We start from the raw sequence: 23,573 nt of genomic DNA on the forward strand, positions 1-23,573 counted from the left end.
GGCCACTACTGTACTTGCAGATATATCTACCTTCACTATAACAAATAGCCATGGGCCCTAGGTATATGTTCGTTCAGGGGGTTCACTATAATAGGGTAGAAATTGTATCCCAACTTACTGCATAATAGAAAAAGGCTTATCTACAAGGTATGTGCTTTGCTTGTCTACTGTTTATAACATCGAATTATATAGAAGTTGTTCCTTTAACCAGTACTCAATTAAATGCTGGTTTAATGTTAGATCTCACAATTATCAAAGCATTATCTTCTTTGAGAAGTGGGTGTGATCAGTTGAGCTTCAACTAGAAAGGATCTCTTCTGATGAATAAATGAGAAACAACCAATATAGGCATCAAAGCATAAAGAGAATAGTTTCATGGACAGATTAAACTGTTAAAATGTTTGAGCTATTGAGTTCCACAAGAAATGTGTGCCAGGTGAACCATACAGAATGTTATATTACCTATAGTAAAACTGAAAGGTAATAGCATTTTTGCATGGATTAATTCACAATTTGCGTACTCAGGATGTACTGGAGGAGCTGAAGGTAGATTTTCTTAAAAAAAAAAAAAAATCATTCCATTCTTCCGTGCCATGCCGTACCCTCATGAAGATATCAGGTGTGCAGAGGGCTTGCCATTCAATATTGCATTGAACCTTGACACACAGTCCAACCAAGCCTAAATTATTTAAATCGGAATGATCAAATTTTGAAATTGATGCACTGGTCTCCCCAGCTGCCTGAATTTAACACTTTTAAATGATGATGGAACAAGTTTGACTGAAGATTGAAAACTAGCATACATATTCTAGGATACATTTATGCTGCTTTAACTGCTTACATGGGGAATATATTTGGAGAAACAGTGAAGAGAAATCACAGCAAGATGTAACTTCTGACATTTTCTTTTGAGAAGGTAATAATTTGTCATATAAATCCCTACTGTAGTCAGATTCTTATCTTATAGTTTTAAGAGTATTTTAGGAACGTTTCAAGGCATCCTCAGGAATTTGATCGCCAATGCAAGTACACATGTTTTTCATTGTTAAATAATATATTTTAATGAGAAGCAGAAATATGCTACTTTTTATGTACTTTTGCTATAATACAAACATATATAAATAGAAATGTACCTGGGTATTTGCAGTCTTCTGGTGTTTGTTTATTTGGCACCTCTGGAGGTTTGCAGTTGTTCCGAAAGGGTCTGTAATCTATGTGTCAGGCAAATATTTATAGTTTAAGATTTCAAGTTAAATTGATTTAGCAAGCTTCAGAGAGTGAGAATTCGATTCACACATTTGAATGTACACATTTTAATTGTATGGACTGTTAGACGGCTTATAATCCAGCTTTGGAATTGTCCTGTTATTCTTTAAATTATGCCACCATCCTTTAAAAAAGCATATTGCCCTCATTCCCAAAACAAGAAGACAAGGTCAGTTGGGTTTTACTTTTTAATTCGGCTTCTCATATTTATTTTCAAACTTTTTCTTTAGTAAAGAGTTCAGGTAAAATAGAATATGTCTGCAAGTGAAGATTGAGTCTAATATCAAACAAAATTCCTGTCCGTAGAGATATTAGCAGCAAGCATATTACAGCATTACCATGTGTCACTTTGTTATGATAGCCTGCAACACTGGGTTTCATGGTTTCCTAGCAACTGCAGCGCACAGGGCTGTGCCGGGTCAAAAAGGCCTGACAGAAACTCATAAACTACATCGTCAGGACAAGAGGTAAATGTTTGTCCTGAGCAATTCAAAGCTTGTTCTCCTTGAGTCCCTCATAAATTGCTGTTGTCAAGTGTTGTTTAAAGATGGACAGGGCAATTTATTCTTGTTAATTAAGCAAATTAGAATCAATCAATTAACAATAATTGCATTTAATGGGCCTACACCGTCTCTTACCTTCAGTGAGAGGCTGTATCCTTTATTGTGCAGACTTTGACAATAAATTAATGTAAGTATATTAGCATATTTTCTTTTGTTCTTTCTATCCTGGCTAACTTTCATATGTGAAGTGACTTTGTTTTTAAAAGTGAAACTGGAGCATTTTTAAAATCAGAATTAAGTAAATAAGACCAATACAAATAAACACAGAATATAAAAGTAAGCAGAATGTGAAATTGGAAAATTGTTTTCCTTGCTGTACAGTAGTCTGTTTTTTTTTTTTTTCTTAATTTCATTAAAACCCTGTTCAATTTTCCTCAGAATGTTTTGCCCATGTGAAATGCAAATGTTTAATTAAAAGATCAAGGAGGAGCACTTTTTATGTATGTATGTATTTGATTTAAATTTAATTGGAAGCCATGTAATAGCTTTATAAAGCCTTACAGCTTTTTTTTTTCCTTTTCCATAAACCGTAAAAGGAGTCAGAATATTAGGGTACTGTTAATATGGATTGGATAAACACATCTCCTGTTTCTTTTTCTTTGTTACTTTTTAATTTTATAAAATGTGGAAGAAGTTTTCAAATGTTGATCTGTTTAAAGTTTTACAGTCTTCATTTGCAAATATTCCAGAACAGTCTTCTTATTATTTGTCTTATACTACATTTTCTTTATATGATTTGCTTTTTTATAAAACTATACAGTAACAAAATAAACCTTCCAGTAAGCTTTTCAGAATCCTTATTTAGGACACAGTATTTTTGCATGCTGTGTGTGTGCTTTCTTTACACATTTACACATTTTCTGCTGTTTAAATTTTTATCAGTTTCATTAATGAATAGTTTTTAGCAAGCATCAGCAAATATTGCCCAGAAACTAAATTCAGAGTTAATTTTTTTTTTTTTTTTTATGGAGATGTAGGAGGTGGTTTTAAACATCTTCTGCAGAATAAGCCTCATACATATATGGCCTACTTTAGTTAATGCTGTAGATCTTCAAGTTGCTAATGCAATCCTGTTTCTATGAAATTATTTCAATTATTTGATTTTAATTACTGTATTTGAAACCATTGTATATGGACTAAGCTGCTGAAATTTCTTTCATTGTGCAGTTGTATAAATGTGTACAATACTTCACATGCTAGGTGAAAATCAAAAAATCATATGCTGTTTTTGTTGCCTGAGGTAGAGATGCATTAGTCAGTGAATTGTCATCATCTCTACAACAATTTGTTCTCACTTTGTGCAGTGAAATGTCTTTGTTTTCCCCTCAACTGATTTAGAGTTGAGTAGTGAATTAATTGACACCTCATATATTAAAAAAAATAATAATAATAAAATAAAAAAAATCCAATAACATATTTTTATTTTTCATTGCTGTTGTATGGTGTAATTTAGAGTGTTATACGTAAATCAGCCCTAATAAAATAAACATTTTCTTTGTAATGTTTTGATTGCAGTGCAAAACTGATTTCACTACTTCAGTTCAATCAGGCTTGGTTATACATATGCAGACTCTGCCTGCATCCAGCTTGCTTCCCTCCTCTTTGTTAGAATTATGGGCATGACTTTATGCCTGCAGCTTGCTTCTTGTGGGAGAGCAAGTGTTTCAGCCCTCCCTCTGCTGCCCTCTTTGGCTAACCGTGTCTGTGGGATCGTCTAGCCTTCGGGCATGAGCTGACATTAATCAAGTTTCAAAGTTTATGTAAGGCTGAGTGCAGTCTATCTGGAGCGTTCATTACCCGGAACAGCTGTTGAAAAGTCCTGCCTTTTAATCAACCAATCATCACCAGGCCCTTTGCAATTAAAGGGCAGTTCTCTAAAATCAACTAGCAGATAGTCTGTGAATTTTTTTTTATTTTTTTTTTTTATAAAGGTATCCGCTAGCAGCTGGCTTTGTTAAGTTGAGAGGAATAGAATGGGGAAGGGGCTTAAGAAACACCTGTCAATTCTTAATGAAATTTGGGGCATTAAAGACTGGAGCACTCACCATTGTCCCTTTTTGGATGTTTCAAAAGTTTTGCCTTTAACTCATTCAATGTGAGCAAGAATACATGAGTCATGTTTATATGTTATTTCTTTACTGACCCTGAAGAAAATGCATTTCATTTTTTTTTTTTTTTTTAAGAAAAAGGTGAAAAAGTGACCAGTGGTGTGTTTGATATCCAGAGTCTTGGCTATCAAGAGTCATACAGAGTACACTAGCAGCTTTATGATTTTCGGGAGCGAACACCACTTTCAGTTTAAGAGAAGTAGAGATTTGTTTTTGATTGTGTGTACATTGTGTACCAAATATTACCCATCCAGTATGTACCCAACATACTACACTACTGCCCTTTCTTGGGTTAAAGAATGCCACAGAATGCATAGCAGATGGCAGTGTGGTGTGGATGTTTTCTTTATGGTTTAAACGCATTACAAAGATGGCAGTGTAAAACCCCATTCACACTGAAACAATTGCCATCAATTTTCCAGCAATTTGCCAGCATTTCTTTGCCAGCAAGGTCTGTGTGAAGGGGTCATTGCTGGCAAATCGTTGCTGGCAATTTTCTGGCAAGGGTCCTAGTCTAAATCAACGTGTCTGTGTGAATGCAGCAGGAAAATGATTGGCTGCAAATTCAGCGTCAAGTCCTTGCGTATCGACGTAGTGCGTTGACTAACTGCCGTAACCAATCAGAATAGGGGTGCATTTTTGAGACCACAACACGACCAGGTTAAGTCACCTTTGACCAAGAACTTGTGATCGTAACAAGAAACGTTACGATATGTTGCAATATATAGGCCTACATTAAGTTTTTCCTGTTGAGGTAAAGTATGGTTTGCTACAAGTAGTAGGAAACCGGAAGTTACTTAGGGGAGCTTTTGTTCCTGGAGTCTTCATAGCAGTCTTATTAAAATATATTTTTTAAATACACTAGAAGTTTCCAGTGCATCAGTATAGCAAGGACTTTGACACAACAAGACGGCATTTTTCAAACCAATGAAGAGATTTGATTATATTTTATAATAAGACATTTTATGAAACCTTCAAATAATAATACATTACAAAAGATTGCTTTTAACCTTATTAAACCTGAAAAGCTTTTTTTATTGTGCAAATGTTTCTTTCCTGTGGCAAAAATGTGCAAACACAAAACATATGTAAATTAATTAAATAACTATAATGTAAAATTGAATACAAAAATATTTAAATTACTCGGGATGTAAAGAAAATTAAAACAATTATTTCTACATGGAAAGTAATTGTTCAGCATAACACCAGTCATTACAATGTAATCTTTTTAAATTGTAACTTGTATACATGGGGTGTGACAAGCAGACTTTAGTCATTCTGCACACAATCTGCGGAAAGTCTGAGCATTCATGGGCTTGAAAACCCCTTACACACCATCCTATTTTTCCTGTTATTTTCCTCTTTATTTATTTGTGTGTAGCTCCTTTGTGCCATATGCATTTCTTATATCAAATGAAAGAAAACAATTCTGGCCTTTATTATAAAGGGTTAATCAGCTGACCAAAAAAAAAAAAAAAAGTGAGCCTACGCAAATTAGCTCTGTACATTCTGATAAATGGACGATTTCACAACCTGTAGCTCAGGCTAGCAAGGCCCTACATACGAGAGTCGTCGGTTGAAAGCTCCCCGCCTCCCGCATCAGTATATTTTGCAGTTTTGTTAAAAATACACTTCATTTCTCAGATCGCGAATGATCCGAAAATAATGGGGCGGAGTGTAAGAATGGTCATATTCACTTTACTATGACTTCACACCTTGTCTGCACTTATTAGCTTTTCCAATCTAGGATGTAGGACTTGTATTTTGTTTACTGTATATTTTTCTATACAGTTGCTCTATTGGGCTTTTATTTATGTAATTTGTAAGTGAATATATGTATTCATCCATGATGAATTGTCACTGGTGATGAAATGCTTGTGTTGAAAACTGCATGACAAATTCACCCCCAGATATCACAGCAACGTTGGGCCGACTGATCATGAATGGTTGGACCATCAGGCCTTCGTGATTTTGCTCATCGTGCCAACGTTAGCCTGACCAAGTTGCCCCAATGTCATCATGTCCACTTTGGTACGATGGTCAAAACAACGACGGCCTGATGTCAGTAGCCATCCGTGTTTTGACCGGTACCTTTTATTTGCAAAAAAATTTCTGAAATTAGCATTTTCCAATACACTCAGTTATTTAAAAAGATGACGTCTTATACGTGCTCAACATAATCAAGCCTAAGTTGATTTTAATGAATTTATAAATATTGCATTTAATATTATATAAGTAAATGTGCAGTATCCTATAGATCAGTGCACTTGGGAGAGCACGTATCCCCAAACCAAAACATGATATCCAAAATCTATATCGTGGCACAGCGCCGTACCAGTATTCACATTCATACTGGTGTACAACCCACCCCTCAAATGCCTTCATGTTAAATAAATTACATCATAATGACATCATCACTGTCCCGATTACAGAAAAGCATGGATTTTTTAAGTTATAAGGAAGAAGGTTTTTATCGTGCTTTATGATGGGCAGGTGCAAGTCAGGAGGAAACATCGGGGAAGCTTGAACCATTTTGGAAATGTCTACATGTCCCAACTGCACTTAAACACTGCCACCAGATTACTGTGTTGACTTAAATGGGATTGTTACAATCCCTGCAGCACTAAACCTCACTACCAGTAACACACAGTTTCCTGCTGTTTGCAATACATCTTTTATTCAGCCCCCCACCCCAGAATATTTTCAGTCATTATAAACGAGATGTTTTCTTCCTTTTGGGTTAAACTGCAGTGTAACGGATGTTTGTTGCCATTTTAGTTTTGCTTTTGCACTTTATTGTAATCCAAGATTACTCTTTGTATCCTTACATAGGCATTTATATATGGTATAATAATACAATGGTTACCTATGCGTTTGTAGTAGAATAACATATTTAGAAAAGTGTAACTTGTGATTAAGAAACAACAGCATTCTCTGTAAGTAGATTTCATAGACAGTTTAGTTGCTATTGTTGAATGTCATACAAAATAATTATGAATACATCTGAAATGTGTGTATCAAAATAAATAGTACATGAAACCTTGCATTTGAGAAAAGCAGCACTAATGTTAATTATTCAGATGAGTGCATAATGAGTTGAAGAGACATTGTTTGTAGAAATGTTTAAAATGTTCGAAATTGCACACCATTAGATTAATTTTCTGGTGTAAATACTACACTTTTTTTTTCTTTTCTTTTTTTGATCAAATCATCTTTAATTTATTCGGAACAATTCTAATTAACTTTCATGCAGAGCAGAGGGTTGCATCTAATTTTCAATTTGTTTTCCTTTGCTGAATCAATAGAGGCGTTAATTCGTTTGTAGAGCTCAGGCATGTAACATTAAAAGCCAAAAGGATTTTTAAAGCAGGGGACAATTGTAAAAAGGATACACACTGATAACGGCTCGTAAAAAGGCCCATTTTACTAAGCTATTAGTAATTGCTTTGCCATGATTTCATCGTTCAATAATAATACACTTATGCTCATAAACACTTTCCCATTACATCCTCCAGTTATAGCTTTTTTGAGTACCACACTGAGTCTCCTTAAAATTAAATAGAAATAGTGAGAAAACTGCCATATAATTGCCTTTTTAAAGAGGCTTATCTTGGCATTGTGGTAAAATCTAATGCACTAATAAAGAAAATCTAAAATGGCATTCTAAAGCCGTAATATTCAATGGATAGATACCTCCAAGTCATGGCTCTTTAAATGTGATTTGGTGGGTCTGTTTGATCTTAAAGACTTATACGATTTTTAATTTACACATTAAATTTACGCATCACTTTCTCAGTCTAAACAACATCAGTTTCCTTCCAGTATCATTTGAAGACTTTTAGGAGTAAGGGACAAAACAATAGCAAATTTGTGTTTGGGGTTACATTTCTGAGAATGCTTCATAAAATGCCAATTGAATTTAACTGTTCTAGTAATTAGCAGGGCCCAAAGTTACTCTGCCTGACAAAAGCAGACATTAATTTTTTAATTGGATGGAGCATAAATGGCAATATGAAACATCTGTTAATCACATTGACCTCTAGAATATATTTAGTATTATTTGATAATATTATAAGACCAAAACATTGGCCTACCCGTGAACAGCCAAGATCCAAGTACAAACCAGTACCTTTTCTTGTATTTTTATTTATTTTTAAATGTATTTTCAGAAGCCAATTTCTCCACTTATGAATAAAAAGGCAATGTTTGTAATTTGCAGTTTTCAGGTAGACGAGAGGTCATTTTTTAATTAAATTAGTTTTAAAATATTTACAGAATAGATCAGTGAGAGCTCTGAATGAAGGGGTAGGCCTTACAATTTAGGGTTAAGGCTTTGTTATAACTTAATTTTGTTGACCTGTTGTATACCCTCATAGCTGACAATACATTAATCTCATAAAGCCCATCAATATCAGTACATTTTTATTTTGTGCAAGCTCACTGTTTCATGTTTTTAGACTTTCCATGTTTAGAGTTTCCCTGTGGTTTGTGGGCTGTTACTGCAAACTCTGCAAAGCGAAGTGCTGAACAACAGCAGAATTGCAGCACTCTATATTTATTTAAGTACATTTTAGTTTGCAATTTTGGGTAAAGGGGTTTCATTTTTTGTGCACAAGATTTTTAATGTTTGAAATTGGAAACTTTGATCAGAAATGTTTTACAGGCAATTAACCTTAAATATGAACTAGTAAACCAAGTATTGGATATGTATTTATAGATTCAGAGTCTGTGCATTGTTATATAGATTTAACAAATAAATAAGTTCATCAGAACTCAATCCTCTGACTGAAATAATTTCAGACATGACTGGTCTTAAAAACTTACTAAAGGGTAGTTAGTACAACTTGTACTGTATAGGAATTTTCATGTACTTTATATATAATAATAATAATAAAATACCAAATACCAAAGGCTATAGAGTGTCTAAGAGTGAATGCTTACATTTTTTGTCTTATTCCTCTGTGTTTTTAAGGTATGGCCTTTTTACAAAGAAGATTGCAATGATTGAAGAGGCTGAAGGTGGATATGAAAAGTTCACCCGCGGCTACGAATCCTTCGGAGTCCACAGACAACCTGACAATGGTCTTTATTTTAAAGAGTGGGTTCCAGGGGCTGAGGCAGTCTTTCTTACTGGAGATTTTAGTAAGTAACAAAAGTTCTCCTTGATCAACATAGTTTTTTTTACACAATGTTTCTGTCAAATGAATGAAAGGGTACGTTGCCTAGGAAACTGCTTCTTATTTCAGACCAATAACCTTTGTAATGTATTCCATATTTTAGAAATCAGTGGGTTATAATAAATGATTTATAGTGGTACATGCTAAGTCTGGATATTTAGTTGTTTTGCTGAAAGCACTACTGTATATTTATGAGCTCTTAGCTCTATTAAATCTCAGTCTTCGTTTTCCAGTGGGAAACTAGCATTCTATTCAATCTCTTCTGTAGTAAATTTTAAATAAATTTCAAGTCAGTGTTGCATTATCTCACCAATAATGCCATCAATGAAGCAGAAGCTCAAATGTTGGGAATGTGTTGCTGACCTCTTCTACTAGAAAAATGGTTTGCTTTTAACCTTTAACCCTTCATTTAACCATGACTAATATCCTTCAGAGTAAATCTAGTGTAAACAGAACAGCAATTCAGCATACAGCCAAACAATGATGGGATTTCTAAAGCTGAAAGAGATCAGGACTGGCCATTCTGTTTGTTTGTTTGTGTGTGTATGTATATGTATATGTGTGTATATAATGCCAAAGATCTAGAAGAAGAGAAGATGAAATCAGAAGCTTTGCTGGCATTAACTAGAAAAGAGACACTGTACATCAAAACAAGTGCTTTTGATTTTGTTTTTCAACATAATATTGTAAATAATAAAACAAATGAAAATGGCATGGACAAAAATGATGGGACCCTCAACCTGATATTTTGTTGCACAACCTTTAGATGCAATCACTGCAATCAAACATTTTCTGTAGCTCTCAATGACACTGCACCTATTAACAGGTAGTTTGGCCCACTCTTCCTGAGCAAACTGATCCAGCTGTCTCAGGTTTGATGGGTGCCTTCTCCAGACTGGGATTTTCAGCTCTTTCCATAGATGTTCGATAAGATTCAGATCAGGACTCATAGAAGGCCACTTCAGAACAGTTCAATGTTTGTTCTTATCCATTCTTGGGTGCTGTGTGTTTTGGGTCATTATGCTGTTGGAGGACCCATGTCCTGTGACTGAGACAGAGCTTTCTGACACTGGGCAGTTCGTTTTGCTCCAGAATGCCTTGATAGTCTTGAGATTTCATTGTGCCCTGCACAGATTCAAGGCACCCTGTGCAAGGAGCAGCAAAGCAGCCCCAAAACATAACCGAGCCTCCTGCATGTTTCACTGTAGGTTTGGTGTTCTTTTCTTTGAAAGCTTCATTTTTTCGTCTGCGAACATAGAGCTGATGTGACTTGCCAAAAAGCTCCAGTTTTGAGTCATCTGTCCAAAGGACATTCTCCCAGAAGGATTGTGGCTTGTCAATATGCATTTTAGCAAAGTCCTCCTGGGTCTTCTTCCATGGAGGCCACTTTTGCTCAAGAAGCGACGGATGGTGTGATCAGAAACTGACACACCTTCACCTTGGAGTTCAGCTTGTATCTGTTTGGCAGTTATCCTTTGGTTCTTTTTCTGCCATTCGCACTATCCCTCTGTTCAATCTGGGGTCGATTTTCCTCATGCGGCCGCGCCCAGGGAGGTTGGCTACAGTTCCGTGGACCTTGAACTTCTTAATAATATTTGCAACTGTTCTCACAGGAACATCAAGCTGCTTGGAGATGGTCTCGTAGCCTGGTTTCCTATCTTTTCTAAGGGGTACCAACAAATGTGTCCAGACCATTTTAGAATATCTTTGTAGAATTAATCTCTTATCACAGCTTCTTTGCTTTATTCTATGACATACCAAAGGTATGCCAGTATACATGATGCAACAGCTTCTCAAGAGGAATGAAGCATTATTTCAATGAGCTGTAAGGGTACCAACAGATTTGAGCACGTCTGTATATGTATATGTGCACGTTTGCATACATTTAGACTGCACTATGTTCTGCTGGGTTACTTTTTTATTTTTGTCCATAGGGAAAGCAAAGGCATCATGATTGAGCAAATATGTTAAGAAAGTAAGTAATCTAAGAGAAATGCATATATGCAGGGATTAAGGCTGTGTAGGATCAATAAGACTTTTTTATTTTTATTTTATTTACTACAGTGCTACTGACAACAAAGCATGGATTGTACTAATGACTATAAATATCTCTAGAACTATGTAAGATATACATTTTATTAGTGTGTCTTTCTTAAAGCCTTCAGAGCATTCCGAGTTGACAGAAAGGACAGCCCATTAGCGCGCACAAATCTGGATATTACAATAGTTATACAAGACCCTTTCCTTGCAACTGAAACAATGTTAATGTGGGATTTACGTTTGAAATCTCTTGCTTTTTTATTGCAGCTGCCTCATTGTTACTTTTCACAAGCTCTTATGGGGAAAGATAATGGAAGCAATCTGACATTAAGTGTTTCTTTTTAAGTTGCTCTTCCTTCTCTATATCTTACTGCAGGAGCTAGTGGAGAATGAGAGATGTGGTTAATATGTATTCACATGCTTTTCAGTGGGAGATACTGTTTCCCTGTTGAACACCCAGGCATTGCTATTTCTTTCAGCATATTTGCAGTTCTGTCCTGGCATGAGCAGCTTTAACAGAGGATACCCATGAATCTAAATCACAGCATGGGATTCTCCTTGCTCTCTACCATGCATTGTGGTGTGCCATTTCTTTCTTTGCTTGGCATTTTTATTTTGGATGTTTGAGCAATATCCTTGATCTGAATCATAGATTTGGTGCTTCACCTTGTGTTGAAGTGCATGACTTGCACCTACTTCAAAACACACATTCATAAAATATAATCTACCAGCAACATGCTGTTCCTTAACTAACACCCTTCAGAGCAAATCTATTGTAATGGAACAAGAAGCCTGGATTGGAACAGGATGTACACTTTTGTAAGCTTCGTTTAACATATGTATTATTTTCAGTATAATTATAGAATACGATTTTCTCATTTACTATACCTGTAATTCGTGCATCAATTTCAGTGTCCTAGTTTATGGAAAGGTGGAAGGAGATTTTGTTCACTTGGCCTGGTATTTATTACAGTTGAGTTTCCATTCCTCTAGTGTATTAGGTATTCCCTTTCAGTTTGAATTGAGCACATTCTGAGGTAATGCAATGTATTGTAAAGCTGAACAATGGAGTCTGCCAAGCATTGCGCTATTAGTACCTCCGAGCACTTGGTATTTGTAGTCGATTTCAGTTAATTAGAGAGCAGGCATTAAAGGGAAGGAGGTATCTTGAGAAATCAAATGTTGAAGTGTCCAATCTGATCATGCAATATCTAATTTCAGTGTGTTTTAATGTTAGTTTTGATACCTGTACTGTGTACTCGTGAACAGTTTTTTACAGACTTACTCTTTGTGTTATTGTTTTACAAGAAAAAAAGAAGGCAAATAGTGAGCATTAAGAAAACAAGGAAGCCTAAATCGTTTTGAATTGATATACATATTTTTGTACCATTAACTTACCCCCCAAAATAAATAGAGAGGCTGCACATTCATCTTTAAACGTACACACAGCTGCATTTTGTATAGATTAAGACTGGCGTCTTATATGTCTTGTCCATAAAACGAGGTGAATTTCCTGACATTTCATTTTCTGAGACTGCTGACTACTGAAAGCAAAGGATTTTGAGTCCTGGCCTTTTTTAAATGCATGGGTCTTGCATCGTTCCACACCATGGATGTTCACAGGTCAGGTTGAACATTACTTCTGACCTTCAGCCTGCCTAAAAAAACTAAACAAAGCAAACATGCCAACAACAACAACCAAAACAAACTAACACAAAAACTAAATAATATGTGATGTGGTAATCCTGTCACATTCAGCTGTGGCCAAAGTGTTGGAAGTAATTGAGTCTGTGATGTATTCATATGACAGTAAAGGCAGTGTAATCAAAATGTTGTCTTTTGATATGGCAGGTAAGAGGACGAACCCTGCCACAGAGGCACTAACCTTCCAAATTAGCATTATAATATATGGAGCTTTTAAAATTGCACAGAGCTGGTGAATCTTTACAAGGCTTTTTGCTCCCTGATCCACAATAGCTGTGTATCTGTAATATATATCTATATGTACATGCGTATGTGTTATTAAAAAATAAATAAACTACTGCATCAGTGTTTTTCTCTGCAATTGAACGTACTGTTTTGCAACATGGATACACATGCAGTGAAGTATGAATGAACACATCTTGTTTTTGTTATTTATAATAAAGTTACTTTTGTCGTCTTGTTAACACAGTTAGTGTTTACCCCCCTCCTTGTCCAATTAAGCATCCCTAGGCACTCAGTGGTAGTGCATCAGATTATCTCCACTGATCTCTGGGGCCTCTCTTCATAGTTATGTTATACATAGCTCCCAATAGCTTTTTCAGGTAGTTATGGTTACATTTGTTACACCTTCAAATGAAAGGTTTATTTACTCTATTTGCTTGTGTTAGTATAGGATAATACATGTTTTCTTTAATGCTGTTCTAAAGAAGCACCACAGACAAATGGGGAAAAAGGCAATCTGAAAGTACATTTTAGAACAAAAGAACATTAACTTTACAAACAAGAGGAGGCCATTCAACCCATTGTGCTCGTTTGGTGTCCATTAATAACTAAGTGATCCAAGGATCCTATCCAGTCTATTTTTAAATGTTCCCACATGTTCAGCTTCAACCACATCGCTGGGGAGTTTGTTCCAGATTGTGATGACTCTGTGTGGAGAAGTGTCTCCTGTTTTCAGTTTTCAATGCCTTGAAGCCCAATTTCCATTTGTGTACCTGGGTCCATGTGTCCCTGCAGATCTGGAAAAGCTCCTCTGGTTTTATGTGGTCATTGCCTTTCATGATTTTGAAGACTCAAGTCCCCACATAGTCTCCTCTGTTGTAGGGTGAAAAGGTTCAGTTCCCTCAGTCTCTCAGTAGGACATCCCCTTCAAATCTGGAATAAGTCTGGTTGCTCTCCTCTGAACTGCCTCTAGACCAGTGATATCTTTCTTGAAGTGTGGAGCCCAGAACTGTACACAGTATTCCAGATGAGCTCTAACTACTGCATTGTACAGTCTGAACATTACTGCACTTGTTTTAAATTCTGCACTTTTGACAATATACCCTAACATTCTGTTTGCCTTTTTTATTGCTTCCCCACATTGTTTGGATGGAGAAAGTGAAGAGTCCACATAGACTTCTAGGTCTTTCTCATGCGTTACTTCTTCTAGTTCTATTCCTCCCATAGTGTAATTATAGTGGACATGTTTGTTACCTGCATGTATTACCTTGCTCTGTTTAGTGCTCTATCTCTATCTATCTAGTATATGGTTTTAATTAACATGCTCCTCTATTTTCTGTCTAATCATTTTTTCCAACATTTTACAAGTGATGCAGGTGAGACTGATTGGTCTGTAATTTCCCGTCTCAGTTTTGTCCCCTATTTGGATTGGTATGACATTAGCAGTTTTCCAATAATTTGGCACATCCCCCAGTGTCATTTCGAATAGTTTTGTTAGCGGCCTGTAAATAATTTCGCTCATTTATTTAAGTACTATTGGAAATATACATTCTGGCCCAGGTGGTTTGTTTGTTTTTAATTCTGCTAGTCCCTTTAATACCTTTAGACCCTTGGCCTATTGTTTTTACAAGTATTTATTGGACAAAAACAAAAAGGTCCAATGTAGTATACATGGCATTGACAATATGAGCTTAGCTTATAATAGGTGATTAGTTGGTTAACAAAATAATGTGCAGTGTGATGTTATCCTTGCCGCATTACTTTCTGCTTGGGCTGTCCCAGTCCTCTGTCAGCCAAAGGTAAACCCAAATTATACAATTAGACACTGTGCCCCTGAGGATCTATTGATTTAATTTTAAATAGTTTTTAGGGTTTTTAGGTTTTATTTTGGCTTTTTAAATGGTTTCACTAAAGGAAACTGGCAGGTTTGAATGAGTTTCCTATATATGTATAATAAGACTGTTATTTTCCGGTAACAATTACACACTGACAGATGACCATTTTGATTCATACAATCGCATTGGCTGAGGCTGCCCCGAGGTCAACAAGGTTATACTTATTTATTTGGTTACAGCAATTTCCCAAGCTCTTCCCAGCTTGGGTTCCGGTAATTCCTCAGATAACATTCCTAATTACGATGGACGTGGATAATTGCCTTATTATTCAGACTGAGATAGTAGAAATCTCTGTTTTGTCAAGTGGCCGCTGATGTGCCGAATGCAAGCATGCACTAATGTATAATGAAAACCACAGAGCTACCTGTCCAGAGTCAATTAAATGTATCTGTTAGATGTCATCACTTTGCACAAAGGCATATGGAAGAAATCTCTACAGGCTCTATAGAATAAAACAACTTTGTTTTCAAGCCGACATTGCCCTCCAAGTGTACTTGGCTTGTTGTTCAATTACTAAACACTGAAAGCATATTTTTTTTCCCTTTAGTGCTCTGTTTGAAGTAAGTGTTCTGTTCATTTTCAATGTTTGTTTTAGTATTCTTTATAATTTCCTGTGTTATCATCCCACACTGTATGGTATGTACAATCTTATATTTTATTGTATATTAACTGTTTATGACAACTGCATGAACTTTTCCAAAATTATCATTTTATTTTTATATTTTTAATATTGTTACTGACAATTTACTTTTAATTTACCCCATGTCTGCTCCATATAAAACTTTGCATTTACTGGATGTCATGTCTCATTCCAGTTTTAGAAATTTATTTTTCCCAGTTTCAGTTCATTTATTGATACTAGTTATTTTTTCTTTTAAATGATTTATCATAGTGACGTGAAAATAAATTATAATTTTCCAAGTGTATCTAAAGTAATTTATTACTTGTATTTTGATATTTGATGTAAGTATTTTTATAGCAGTATTTTGCCCAAGGTGTACTGTTATGCAAATATTTTGCAGCTTACATTTATTTTACAACGGCTGAATATGTGCAGGACAGCAAATACTGAATGTCGGGCTGAAACAAATGAAAACATGCTTGCTGTTGGAAATTTGTTACCACATACCTTTGTAGTGCTTAATCTAACAGGGTATACTTGTTAATGTTTACGAAGCTGTGAACAAAGGCCTCTGTTTTTGCAGAGATAATAAGGAATGTTTTGGTAAAATGAAGCAAATCTTTAAAATAAAAATATAATAAAATATATGCTATATTTCTCCTGCCTGACAAAAACCTGCTGTTTTATGCACTGGTTTGGTAGAACCTTTCAGGCTGTAGAGATCATTTGAAAATGTGGTATTCTGCGATCATTTACAGTTTTCTGAAATAATACATGCCCACAGTTTATAAGGCTGAACAGGAATATTGATTTGTATGCGGTGCAGAATATTTCCTTTGATGTGATGATTGCTGTTAGAGTTTCCCTTTGCTAGTGCTAGGTAAACAGATCATTTCATAACTCATCTAAGAAAAAGTGGGACCTCTATTCATGCAAACCATAATGTGGACCCAGCAAATAGGTCACAATTAGAGCGATTGCTTTTCATTTGAGGAATTAAATGCACCTTAATCTTAAAAAAAAATCTCATTCTCGTTTTTTCAGTGATCTGATAATCATATTGCACTCATCCACTTTTTGTGTGTTACAGTACAGTTAGACAGGGAATATCTAGATCAGCATTGCATTCTGTACTGACAGTGCACATCCTATTCAAATGTTACACAAATACTTGAGATATGCAATATGTGATGTTGATCATGGAGGAGGTAGCAAAGGGAATGGGAACGTTGTTGTTTTAGTTGAGTTTTCTCACAGCACATGGGTCCTGTCTGTAATTCAACAAGGAGCAGCTCTAGTGACTGACAATGAGAGCCACTACAAAATGCTTGATTGTGAACTAGAATAATACTACCTTAAAGGTCAGATAAGACAGTGTTTCAGAAATGGAAATGCTTTACATTACTGTGATCTCTGACTTTGTGTCTAGATCATGTTTTTTTAGTTTTCTTTGTCAAATAAAATGTTAAAATGTTACTAATATTCATATAGCAAAAAGCAGGACTCTGAATTGCCTTGGTTGTGATGCCTTTGCAATAACCTAATTCAAAAAGCCAGTGTCTGTCATTTTAATAGTCCATACAGAAACAACTGATTGCTGACATGGTAGTCCAGTGTTTGCCAGTTACAATGTGTGAACATGTTTTACTCTGAAATTTGAAATGATTGCTCCCCTCATTTATATGTAATATATACATACATATACATATGGTCCTTATTGCACTTGTTTCTTGTACTGCGGCCAACACTGCATTTGGGAAAATGCTTATTGTACAAGATATTTCTTTTCCCAGTTTGTGACATGGTTCATGAAAAAAATTGATGACATCAGAAATTACTTTAATTTCTCCAGATTGGTAGGGTTGTTCCGTTTCTTAACAATAATTAATGTAAATGTAATGTGAATATGTATTGGTTGACATGCTTACTGTATATTTAATGAGACATTTCTGAGTAATTTTTACATTTAAGGCAGGACAGTGGCACTGGGTATACCATTTTACAGCAGAGGAGGGAAAAGTGCTTTGGGTGAAAAGCCAAATTGGTACCTGGTTGAAATAAATAATGTTTACCTGATATAGATGCTTGGGAAGTGGTTATTACCCACTAAGTATTGTAACTGGTACTTTGATTTCCTCCTGTTCTTAAAAAAGATTTGCATGAAACTCCAGTCCCTGCAGACAGACTCTAACAATTTACTGAAAGATTAGATTTTGACACGGGTCAAATAATTTGATTTTTCAATTTTCTTGTGAATCCTGAAGTGCCTAGCGTTTGTGTGTGTTCCTAGAGCTTGGATGCATATTGTATTGGATGCATAAGCTGAGATCTGTATTACGAAAGAAAAACAAAATGTCAATGAATATTCGGAATGAAACCAGTCTTTTGACCTGCTGGAGCTTTGCAATAATTAACTGCCTGTTCCTTGTGTTAAAGGCAGCCAGCTAACTCCTGCCAGCCGAGATCAGCATTTTTCTATTTTAGCACCAGCTATGGCATGGTCCTTAACATATCTTGTTGGTAGTATTATTTTATTCTTACTTTGAAGGAATGAGTATGTGTCCTATCAATTGAGTTACCTCCTGTGAAATAGTCTGCAGCTGTCACATTCTTTATTTTCAGTCTGGTCTTGTTCATCACCTTCATCTTCAGAATCATTTGGAAACATTTTGGAAGTCTTGCACCACTATAGCTTCTTAAAGTTGTAGTGAATCACCTGTTCATTATAGGCCTATACAAGCTTGTATACTACATTGGCTTTCTGCTCCACTTTGCTTCATCTAGATGTGGTGATCTATGGCATGTGAAGAATTACTTTTCCCAGAGGAACTGTAGAATTCTGTTTCTCTTGAACATGATCTTGCTGCACTTCAATGCATAACAAAAGTGCCAGAACAATTGGAGATTTTAGAGCAAGGCCACTTTCAGTCATGAACTTTCCACTGTTATCTTTCCATGTGCTGGGATATTTACTAATATTACATGTTGCCACAACACTATATTCTTATTCTGCTGATTAAAATATTTGTTATATTTGTTATTATATTTAAATCTATATATTGAATTGTTACGGTTTTAGAAGTAGGAAGGTGAAATACATCACATTTTAAGAATGTATTTTAAGAATACATATTGTTCCTCAAGCCTGTACTAGTTTCTATGGTTATTCGTCTGAAATATCACGTTTTCAGTCAAACGATTCCAATAAAGCTAACCTAAGGAATAATTAAATGATAAACAGCATCAGTTTCTAGTAGTAATAACATATTCACTGAAAATTAAGGACAGTTGTTGGAATTCTTCCTAGCATGAAAGGGATGTCAGTATATGTATGTATGTATGTATGTATGTATGTATGTATGTATATATATATATATATATATATATATATATATATATATATATATATATATATATATATATAATTAGGAAGTATTGCCACCATAATGTCCAGCCAAGTAACACTGATACAAAATCAGTTTAAAGCAGACTATAGATTGGCTGTAATGATGTGACTTGTCAGACTTGAGTCATACACAACAGCAAAACTGAGAACGTAGTATAATCTTCACACCAAGTTTCTCGCCATGCCTTACAATTCAGATAACTTTTCGTTATTTATTTATTTATTTATTTATTGTAGTAAATATGATTATGAAAAGCTTCCCTGCTGTGAACGTTTCCTGTGACCCACTGTATAGTCAACAGAGTTTTGCTCAAGATTTATACAATTTCTGCAGATTACAAGGCAGAGTTTAGTTTTTTTTTTCTTTTCTCCCTCCATTATTTTGTTATAGCCTACTGCACTCCACACTGATTCCTGCTGTCTTTTGCCCGGAGCAAGTAGATTATTGAATTTTCAGACAGTGTGTTTTCTGTATACGAAAGGCAGGAAAGAGCAAGAGGAACAGATGATGATCTTAGAAAATTGTGCCTGTGGGTAGCTGACAAGGAGATGTATATCTAGTCCCACAGTTTGTTCTTATTATTTGTATTTATTATTTTGGTATTATTAAAGATGCATCACAAAATAACGAATGTGGAAAAATATATGGATGAGGGAAAAGGTTTTACGTTGGTATGTTGACCGAAGTATATTTTTTTTCTGGGCACCTACGTGGAGTAAATAGATTGTATTGATAAATTGTATGCTTATAGCATCAATTTCAGTAAGGGATTTCTGAATTAATCGTATATGTAAAAGCATGCATGCATACACCGATCAGCCATAAGATTATGACCACTGACAGGTGAAGTGAATAACACCTGTCAGTGGGTGGGATATATTAGGCAGCAAGTGAACATTTTGTCCTCAAATTTGATGTGTTAGAAGCAGGAAAAATGGGCAAGCGTAAGGATCTGAGTGACTTTGACAAGGGCCAAATTGTGATGGCTAGACTACTGGGTAAGAGCATCTCCAAAACTGCAGCTCTTGTGGGGTGTTCCTGGTCTGCAGTGGTCAGTACCTACCAATGGCCAAGGCTCACTGATGCACGTGGGGAGTGAAGGCTGGCCCATGTGGTCCGATCCAACAGGCTAGCTACTGTAGCTCAAACTGCTGAAAAAGTGAATGCTGGTTCTGATAGAAAGGTGTCAGAACACACAGTGCATCGCAGTTTGTTGCGTATGGGGCTGCATAGCCGCAGACCAGTCAGGGTGCCCATGCAGACCCCTGTCCACTGCCGAAAGCGCCTACAATGGGCACGAGAGCATCAGAACTGGACCACGGAGCAATGGAGATGGTGGCCTGGTCTGATGAATCACGAGTTCAAGGTGTTGACTTGGCCTCCAAATTCCCCAGATCTCAATCCAATCGAGCATCTGTGGGATGTGCTGGACAAACAAGTCCGATCCATGGAGGCCCCACCTCGCAACTTACAGGACTTAAAGGATCTGCTGCTAATGTCTTGGTGCCAGATACCACAGCACACCTTCAGAGGTCTAGTGGAGTCCATGCCTCGACGGGTCAGGGCTGTTTTGGTGGCAAAAGGGTGACCTACACAATATTAGGCAGGTGATCATAATGTTATGGCTGATCAGTGTGTATATATATATATATATATATATATATATATATACTCACCTAAAGGATTATTAGGAACACCTGTTCAATTTCTCATTAATGCAATTATCTAATCAACCAATCACATGGCAGTTGCTTCAATGCATTTAGGGGTGTGGTCCTGGTCAAGACAATCTCCTGAACTCCAAACTGAATGTCTGAATGGGAAAGAAAGGTGATTTAAGCAATTTTGAGCGTGGCATGGTTGTTGGTGCCAGACGGGCCGGTCTGAGTATTTCACAATCTGCTCAGTTACTGGGATTTTCACGCACAACCATTTCTAGGGTTTACAAAGAATGGTGTGAAAAGGGAAAAACATCCAGTATGCGGCAGTCCTGTGGGCGAAAATGCCTTGTTGATGCTAGAGGTCAGAGGAGAATGGGCCGACTGATTGAAGCTGATAGAAGAGCAACTTTGACTGAAATAACCACTCGTTACAACCGAGGTATGCAGCAAAGCATTTGAGGCGGATGGGACCCCACCGGGTACCACTCATCTCCACTACAAATAGGAAAAAGAGGCTACAATTTGCACAAGCTCACCAAAATTGGACAGTTGTTACCACTGTGCAGGCTGGTGATGGTGGTGTAATGGTGTGGGGGATGTTTTCTTGGCACACTTTAGGCCCCTTAGTGCCAATTGGGCATCGTTTAAATGCCACGGCCTACCTGAGCATTGTTTCTGACCATGTCCATCCCTTTATGACCACCATGTACCCATCCTATGATGGCTACTTCCAGCAGGATAATGCACCATGTCACAAAGGTCGAATCATTTCAAATTGGTTTCTTGAACATGACAATGAGTTCACTGTACTAAACTGGCCCCCACAGTCACCAGATCTCAACCCAATAGAGCATCTTTGGGATGTGGTGGAACGGGAGCTTCGTGCCCTGGATGTGCATCCCACAAATCTCCATCAACTGCAAGATGCTATCCTATCAATATGGGCCAACATTTCTAAAGAATGCTTTCAGCACCTTGTTGAATCAATGCCACGTAGAATTAAGGAAGTTCTGAAGGCGAAAGGGGGTCAAACACAGTATTAGTATGGTGTTCCTAATAATCCTTTAGGTGAGTGTATAATATATAGACACACACACACACATCAGTGTTTTACTATAAAAAAAGAATAGTGCACATTTACAAAGAAAACCATTACTACAGTCCCCCAATGTCAATGTCCTCTGGGTTTTCCCCCAATATACTCAGTAACCTAATTAGTCTGATTGATTAATTACTAGATTAATTGAATACCTCTGCTAATTGTTATAGGTAGTGCACATTCATAACACCCTGAAGTCACCATTGGTCCCATTGATAAAGTAAGTAGGTGAATGAAGTAATTGAGAGCTCCATTTGGAAGGAAAAGCAGAGGGACCTGGTTTGAAAAAAATGCAATTCTGTTGGCTTTGCTGAGGTCAGAGCAAAATAATGCAGCACCTTGGCAGCACTTGGGACAACATACACCGTATTAAGGATTATTAAGGAATAAGTATTAAGAATAGCCAAGGATGGTGATCAAACAGATCTAATGAAATGCAGACCCAAGACCATCACAAGCCTTCTGTAGGACCCAAGTGCAATGCTGTGAGCCATACCTCCAGACACTGTGGATGAGGGTGGATAAGAAGAGTGTAGAGAGCCTGTTCAGTCTTATGCTAAAACAGCAGTATTAACATTAACTGTATATGTTTTTAAATGTACATAGTAAAAAAGGGTGTTTATTCTGAATACAGCATCACCCCATGGAGTTCAACAACTTTTGGAATTTGTAAGATCTTTACCAACAAATACCTGTGCCAATTGAGGGAGTGGCAAAGTGTATGGAGTTTAAAATGTAAACTGTGTTCAGAGCCCAACAGTCACACTTCAGTCTGGTTAATTTTGGGGTGATATCCTGAAAGCTTTCATCCCTCAATGAGGCCCATCAAACTGATGAGTGCAGCATTTGGTGAAAGGGAAAGTAAATACATTTTGTATTTCTAATAGAAAGCAACAAACATATATATATATATATATATATATATATATATATATATATATATATATATATATATATATATATATACTCACCTAAAGGATTATTAGGAACACCATACTAATACTGTGTTTGACCCCCTTTCGCCTTCAGAACTGCCTAAATTCTACGTGGCATTGATTCAACAAGGTGCTGAAAGCATTCTTTAGAAATGTTGGCCCATATTGATAGGATAGCATCTCGCAGTTGATGGAGATTTGTGGGATGCACATCCAGGGCACGAAGCTCCCGTTCCACCACATCCCAAAGATGCTCTATTGGGTTGAGATCTGGTGACTGTGGGGGCCAGTTTAGTACAGTGAACTCATTGTCATGTTCAAGAAACCAATTTGAAATGATTCGACCTTTGTGACATGGTGCATTATCCTGCTGGAAGTAGCCATCAGAGGATGGGTACATGGTGGTCATAAAGGGATGGACATGGTCAGAAACAATGCTCAGGTAGGCCGTGGCATTTAAACGATGCCCAATTGGCACTAAGGGGCCTAAAGTGTGCCAAGAAAACATCCCCCACACCATTACACCACCACCACCAGCCTGCACAGTGGTAACAAGGCATGATGGATCCATGTTCTCATTCTGTTTACACCAAATTCTGACTCTACCATCTGAATGTCTCAACAGAAATCGAGACTCATCAGACCAGGCAACATTTTTCCAGTCTTCAACTGTCCAATTTTGGTGAGCTTGTGCAAATTGTAGCCTCTTTTTCCTATTTGTAGTGGAGATGAGTGGTACCCGGTGGGGTCTTCTGCCGTTGTAGCCCATCCGCCTCAAGGTTGTACGTGTTGTGGCTTCACAAATGCTTTGCTGCATACCTCGGTTGTAACGAGTGGTTATTTCAGTCAAAGTTGCTCTTCTATCAGCTTGAAT

General features: G+C 36.6%; 1 protein-coding gene across 3 annotated transcripts in view; it reads left to right on the forward strand.

Moving 5' to 3' along the window:
- Positions 1-23,573, forward strand: part of LOC136746956 (1,4-alpha-glucan-branching enzyme) — a 374,922-nt gene that overhangs the window by 37,967 nt on the left and 313,382 nt on the right. For all 3 annotated transcript variants that reach the window (XM_066699867.1, XM_066699866.1, XM_066699865.1), the window contains exon 2: positions 8,910-9,079. In XM_066699867.1, coding sequence (XP_066555964.1) covers positions 8,910-9,079 — 170 coding nt within the window. The remainder of the gene's footprint in view (positions 1-8,909; positions 9,080-23,573) is intronic.

Source organism: Amia ocellicauda, chromosome 3 (genome assembly GCF_036373705.1).
Source record: "Amia ocellicauda isolate fAmiCal2 chromosome 3, fAmiCal2.hap1, whole genome shotgun sequence".
NCBI classification, from domain to species: Eukaryota; Metazoa; Chordata; class Actinopteri; order Amiiformes; family Amiidae; genus Amia; species Amia ocellicauda.